At 37.0% G+C, this 7708-nt stretch overlaps 1 protein-coding gene across 1 annotated transcript; it reads right to left on the bottom strand.

Annotated features, from left to right (window-relative positions):
• Positions 1 to 415: 415 nt before the first annotated feature.
• Positions 416 to 670, bottom strand: LOC111728852 (keratin-associated protein 6-2). Its single transcript, XM_023519727.1, has one exon. It carries the CDS (start codon positions 668 to 670, stop codon positions 416 to 418), a length of 255 nt encoding a protein of 84 aa, XP_023375495.1.
• Positions 671 to 7708: the final 7038 nt, after the last annotated feature.

Here is a 7708-nt window from a genome sequence, read left to right as displayed (position 1 = left end):
GCAGGTGAGACGTGAAAAATAGGTGAAAAAGACATGATTTTGGATGCTAGTATAAGAATAAATGCTTGCATTATCGAAGAAAAACACAAGGTTGCATATCGTTAGCCCAATTTTCCAGAGAAGCCATAATGCTTCAAAATGAAGGAATTCACAAGCAAGTGCACACAGATTTGTTAGAAACAAAAACCTTTTTTATTGAGAATGGTAATGTGCCCAGCTCTAGGATGTCTGTATCATCAACGGTCATAACAGACAATCAGAGATTAATATTTGAAAAATAGTCAGATGATACCACAGAGCCTTTTGGCGCAAAGATGCCATTCTAAGAAATGGATCGTTGGAGGTACAGATGCTTGAATCAGCATTATATTTAGAGGTGCCAATTCAGAAGCAGGCGAGGCTTGGATGTGATGTTCTACCAGCAAGAAGAGTAACATCTTCTAGAGCACAATGGCCTGTAGCCCCAGTAGCCACAGCCGGAGCCATAGCCACAGCCATAGCCGGTTCCATAGCCACAGCCATAGCCGGTTCCATAGCCACAGCCATATCCAGTTCCATATCCACAGCCATATCTAGTGCCATAACCACAGCCATTATAAGGGCCAAATCCACAGCCATAGCCGTATCCACAGCCATAGCCACAGGAGTTGCCGTAGTAGCTGCCACACATGGTGTCAAGAAAAGAGAACTCAGGTGGATTGCAAGAGGATGTTCTGAAGTGTCTGTGTCTTCTGCTTGCCTTGGACCTTTATATACTGTCAGTAATTGGCAGAGCATACCATTCCTCCCCTGACTTAGCCAACAAATATTTAAACGACTACATATTATGTGCCAGTCACTGTTGACAATCAATAATGCTTTGCTTAAAATGAGCTCATTATATGGGCACTCTGCTTTTATTTAAAGAGCATCATTTGAATTTACTCTGCCAAAGAATTTTCTCAATAGACTCATGTGTCCCAAAGTAAAACTAACACCCAATTGTAACTTCTTATTTTTAAATGAATACCTTATACAGCAAGGTTTGGGGGCATTGTAGGAAAATGTTGCCTTCTTTTCTCTCTACTCTTTCCTGTGATGTCTACCTCTGCCCAAAAGGAGAAAAATAACTCCCATATCCTTTCTTGAATCATTGTGATTTTAGTCAGGCTACTAATACCTGGATAGTTAATGCCAGGTACGTACTAGCATCTTGTGATAGTAATAAGGAATGCTCCTCATTCTACAGGGCACAGAACAGCGCCAAACCACAAAAAAACATATGGTCCAAAATGTCATAGTGCTGAGACCTAGAAAATTGGTGTAAAGCTATGCATCTATAAATGAGCTTCTTTACCTGTGGGTGTCTAAATCCAAACATACCTTTCTTTTTACTCTATACCAAACATCGGAACTTTTCATCACTAAGCGTGTACTCACAAAATAATGAGATTTTTATTTCATGGTATGGAAGAAAAATTTTTTGGTTTCTCTCGCTTATCTTGGTGTTCCTTAAAGCATCATTTTCAGAAACGGGTAGACTCAAAATTCAAATTATTTTTTACTATAACAATTATGAAATCAAAGTTGGAGGGGTATATAAACTCAGGAAGATCATTCCTTCTAGTGGATACTCAAATTTAAACGACAAAGTAAAGAGTGATGATCCCGTGCTTTATTGAATGCCTTCTACAGGTATTTCATTAGATTTCTACATACTGCCAATTTCATTTTCTGAGAATTTTATCATTGGACATTTTTCCTTCAGTTGCGAAATCTTCTTCTCGATATTTTTGTGATATTGGTCATTGGCCTAATCTGATCATTCTGCTATATTTCAAACCCAACAATCAGCATAAAGAAAATATATCTTCATTACAATTTTTTTCTTCAGTTTCCTTCCTCTTCTGTCATCCCTAAACTCATAACCATAACTTCCACTTCACAAATTCCCTAAATAGACGTTACTTTTCAGTACCATTCCCAACACCACCTCTGGCCATTATGCCTCTAGATTATTAAAAAAATTCTTCTATTTGTATCGCATTATTTCTAATAACTTTCTATTCAGACTTCTGAATACTGATCCATAATGGCAGAACAATCTCTAGTATGTGCAGCCCTGCAAAACCAGCTCTGAGCGTCGTGCCCGACACATAAATTGCACTCAATATTTTCCAATAAAAAATAGATAGGTTAAGTCAATCAGATGTTCAAACATTTGTGTCACTTTTAAGCCATAAGGTATTTGCACATATTATCGTGATTTTCTCATTTTACTCAAGCTGAAACAATCGAAATTTGTGACTGAGAGTCACACCATTTCAGATTTTAAAGATATGTTAACTGTTAGATTGTCAAGGCCCATTTCTGAATGCATAATTATCGTACGCATGCTTAATAAGTGATACTCCTTTTTCTGGCTATATCAATTATCTTATAATACCTAATAAGTAATATTTGTCCTATTTTCAGAATGCCTTCCATAACATGGACCTTAATGAAACAATAAGTTAGATTTTCAGAGCTGTCATTATTACAATTTCCTTCCCCTGTTTCTAAGTCTAACCTCAGAGTGACCCAGAGCACATCAGCCCTAACATCTGACCTAACACACGTGCCAGCTACAGAACTGACTTGCTGTGAAAGAACTCCTATCTTCATCACTTGGACCGAGTACAGCCTGGGCATTGAGAGCCTCGCTCCTGGGCTGACTTGGAAGGCAGGGCTGTTTTCTTTGAAGTTCGCCATTTTGTGGGGTCTCCTAGCTCCAGGGACCTCAGAGTCACACTTTGCGCACTGATCCCTGTCATGGAGAGGACACAGCGATACATTGGCCACTGCAGATTGAACCCAAGTCTATAAAAGAATTTCCTCCATCGAATCTAAATGTTAGAGTTTTGTCTGGAAGGTCAGATGGAAAAGGACACTAACGTCACAACCTACCAAAGTAATAGGCTCTCCCAACCCAGAAAGTCAACGGGACGTTTGAATCTCATTTGCATATGTGTTCCGTTAACTCACGGGGCCTTTTACTTTTCTAGCTGAAAAATGTACTACTGCCTGATCACACCCAACACTTCATGGATTTCTCTTCCTCTTTTACACAAGCTACTATCATTTCTAATCTTACTTTGCAACTGTCATCACCTCATTTGTCACAACTTAAAATGTCTCTAATATTTCAACCCTTTCTCTCCATTCCACTTAGCTGCTTTATTTCCTCCAGAGTAATTATCTGTCTGAATTTCTCTTAATTATTGTTTACTGTTTTTTAACTTTGCCTAATAAAATATAAAGTCTGAGTAGCAAACTTGTTTGTAATTTTTCTGCTTTGTCTTTAGTGTATAGGATATGGCCCTTTCAATCATACTCAAATATATCTGTCAATAAGTGACAACTCAGGTTTCTCTACCTTCATATATACAGACAAGTATATTTGCAATTCCATCTCATGCAGATGATATGATAGACTATTTTTCTTCCAATCTGTCTTTTCTTTAATGCTTTCCTTCTCATGCTTACCACCTGTGTCTGCTTCTTATTTCTCAGTAACCCTGGAGACTATCTCTTCTGTTCTATTACTCCTATAAACACTCAGGCCACATCCTCTTTCCCTGCAACGTTTGTACATACCTCCTAAGCAGGTATCATTTCTCATTTTGTTTCTCTTCTTGCTATGGTATGATTCCCAAGCACTGCTATGGTATGATTCCCAAGCACTGTTCTAAGGTAGTGTAATTTATGGTTGTGTAGGTGAGTGAGTGCCCGAGCAGGTGAGACGTGAAAAATAGGTGAAAAAGACATGATTTTGGATGCTAGTATAAGAATAAATGCTTGTATTATATCGAAGAAAAACACGAGGTAGCATATCGTTAGCCCAGTTTTCCAGAGAGGCCATAATGCTTCAAAATGAAGGAATTCACAAGCAAGTGCACACAGATTTGTGAGAATCAAAAAACATTTTTATTGAGAATGGTAATGTGCCCACCTCTAGGATGTCTGTATCATCAATGGTCATAACAGACAATCAGATATTAATATTTGAAAAATAGTCAGATGCTACCACAGAGCCTTTGGGCACAAAGATGCCATTCTGAGAAATGGGTCGTTGGAGGTACAGATGCTTGAGTCAGCATTATCTTTAGAGGTGCCACTTCAGAAGCAGACGACGCTTGGATGTGATGTTCTACCAGCAAGAAGAGTAACATCTTCTATAGCACGATGGCCGGTAGCCCCAGTAGCCACAGCCGGAGCCATAGCCACAGCCATAGCCGGTTCCATACCACAGCCATAGCCGGTTCCATATCCACAGCCATAGCCAGTTCCATATCCACAGCCATATCCAGTTCCATATCCACAGCCATATCTGGTGCCATAACCACAGCCATTATAGGGGCCAAATCCACAGCCATAGCCGTATCCACAGCCATAGCCACAGGAGTTGCCGTAGTAGCTGCCACACATGGTGTCAAGAGAAGAGAACTCAAGTGGATTGCAAGAGGATGTTCTGAAGTGTCTGTGTCTTCTACTTCCCTTGGATCTTTATATACTGTCAGTAATTGGCAGAGCATACCATTCCTCCCCTGACTTAGCCAACAAATATTTAAACGACTACACATTATGTGCCAGCCACTGTTGACAATCAGTAATGCTTTCCTTAAAATGAGCTCATTATATGGGCACTCTGCTTTTATTTAAAGAGCATCATTTGAATTTACTCTGCCAAAGAATTTTCTCAATAGACTCACGTGGCCCCAAGTAAAACTAACACCCAAATTTAGAACCACTTGTTTTTAAATAAATATCTTATATAACAATGTTTTGGAACATTGTAGGAAAATGCTGCCTTTTCTCTCTACTCGTTTCTATAATGTCTTCCTCCGTCCTTAGGAAAAAAATAATTCCCATGTCCTCTCTTGAATCATTGCAACTTTTTTCAGACTCTCCCACCCATCCTGCACTTGCATACTTCCTACTCCACTAAAATGCCAAGAAACAGATCAACATCTAATAATTCACATCCAACAACATCCCTTGAGACTCTGACTACTTATAAGTGTGGAGACAGTATTGTATATGTAAATGCTTCATCTTATATTTCTTCCTTCCATATACTAGGCTAAGTGAGGTCCTAGAGATGTAGAGCAGCTTTCTATTTTTTCTAATTTTTTGTAGTTATCTAAATCTTGTCATTGAAGAGGCTTGTACTGCCTAACAAATTTTATTTGGATATTAAGGAAAAACCCTTATTTAGACCAGTAACTAAATTTTTTCAGTGCAGATCTTATCAACATTTTGTATTATAAGGTAAAGGTGCATTCCTAAAATCAAAACCATTTTTTTTTCTATCATTACTATTTCTTGTCTATTTAGTTCAGAAGCTGAAGGAGAGGGGATGACTTTAAGACACAGCAAAAAAGCCCATCCTCAACTCCTAACACTTTCATGACATAAAGTAGCACAAAAATCGATTTTGTCCTCTATTTATGTATACCTTTTATCCTATTTATTCAAAGTTCTCAAAATTAGCCATTTATCAGAAGTTCTCAATCTTCCATAAAAATGTTCTTTGTGATCTTGAAATATAATGTCTCCCTTCTTCCAAATAATCGTTTCTGTCACACTTATCTTTTCATCATATAAGAGTAAAACGAATATCATTTTCTCTGCCATTAACATTTTTCTTGCCACGCTTAATTCTCAGCTAAAACTCCTATTTCTATATCAAAACTCAGATCAACAAGCACTTCCTATAGAATATTTTTTCTCACTGTAGCTGTCCAGATTGAGTGATCCTGCTCTTTGTTTTTATATGCAGATGTATGTCATAGCACTTGCCAAGCTCTGTTAAAACTCTGTCTTGCTCAGTAATTAACACATGATATTCTTGAGGAAGCGCTGTACCTTCCACACTAGAACTTCCAGGCAGAGCTGGTGTCAGATCACATTTTACATGAGAAAAATGCAAGGATCAATGTGGGTTAAAGAACAGACCCAGCTGAAGCCATTGCTGAGGCATAACGGCCGCAAGCTGTTTTCACACCACACTGAATAGTCTTTCTATCAAAGGCTGAAACATGGCCAAAATTCAGAAAATCATATTTGCTTCTTTTTGGCCTTCAAATTACCACCACAGCCCAAAAAACGTCTAATATGTATAACTTCTTTCTTTATTGTCTCTAAATACATGAATATTTTTAATTTTATCTTTACGGCCCTATCTGAAAAATAGTAATCTTCAAGGAGATATCTATAAATTGGCACTTATACCTAATATCTCTCTCATCTATATATACATATATATACATCTATGTATACATACACATAACATATGTATATATACATATATATACCTGTGTGTACATATGCATACACATATATACACACATATATACATATATATACTTGTGTATACATATATATGTGTGTATATATGTATATACATGCAAAACATATATGTTGCAATTGAGGCAATATATGATAATATATTTATCTTGTACTATTAGTGTATATTATCATATACTACCTCAGCAAAATTTCATTATATATATATAATTCCTATATATAATATATAATGGAATTTTGCAACTGAGGTAACATGATAATATATATACTAAAAGTATACTATCGTATACATGATAATATATACTAAAAGTAAGAGAGAACTATATTACCATCTGTTGCCTCAATTGCAAAATTGTATGTGCAATGCAACACAGTCCACTGAACACATCCTCCGATGTGCTAAAAGTGACTTGGATAAGCAAAGGATCCATGAGAAAAGGTATATTTTTCAATAAACTTTAACTTTGCATTCTTATCACTAAATGATTACAAATTTTGTGCACATCTATTATACAATAAAGATGAGAGCTCAACATCACTTATCAGAAGTCCTTCGATTTTTATGACTGATTTTCCTTACAGTGATCCAGGTGGTTTAGACTAATAGGAAATGATCATAAAGACATTTGCTTCAAGCTCTTGATATTTTAGAAAAAGCATAGAACTGAGTAGATGGTGAAGTGTTATCCAGAACTGAGCAGCATGTCTTGCTCTGCCTTTTCCCTCTCACCTTGGTTTTTCCATGGGGTACAGCACAGCCAATAACATTCTTTGTGCAACAAGATGTTGTTGGAATTAACTAAATATATTTACATCACCATCTTGCAAGAATTTACATTTAAACTCTATGACTTCCACTTAAAAGAATATTTATAAATTCTAAAGATGACTGGTTCTCGAAACAAACTTAGAAAGGAAGACTACACACCCTTCCCATGGGATGTGGAAGGGTATAGAAAAAAATGCCAGGATCCCCAGTGCCCTGTTCTCTGTAATCAACACCCTCCCCTAGGTTTCCAGTGTCCCAGAAAGACTGTATCCCTAAAATCTAATCCTGGAGTTCTAATCCAAAGATCAATGAAAAAGTCGTCTATCTTTATTGCATTATTTCTGATATCTTTCCATTCAGATCTCTGGATACTGAACACAATCTCTATTTTGTACATCTCTGAATCACCAGCTTCATGTACAGCGCCTGGCAGATCATTTGGATTCAATCAGTATTTCTCCAATAAAAAATGGATGATTAAGTCAAACACAAGTTCAAATGTTGGTGTGTCACTTGTAATCTATAAAATTTTAGATATAGCCTTTTGAGCCACACTTCTCTTGCTCAGGCCCATATCTGAAAGTGTACTTTCCCTTCTAATAAAACTTTTCC

The sequence above is a fragment of the Pteropus vampyrus genome, unplaced genomic scaffold (genome assembly GCF_000151845.1).
Source record: "Pteropus vampyrus isolate Shadow unplaced genomic scaffold, Pvam_2.0 Scaffold233, whole genome shotgun sequence".
Lineage (NCBI taxonomy): Eukaryota > Metazoa > Chordata > Mammalia > Chiroptera > Pteropodidae > Pteropus > Pteropus vampyrus.
This window is presented reverse-complemented; position numbering and strand designations above follow the sequence as displayed.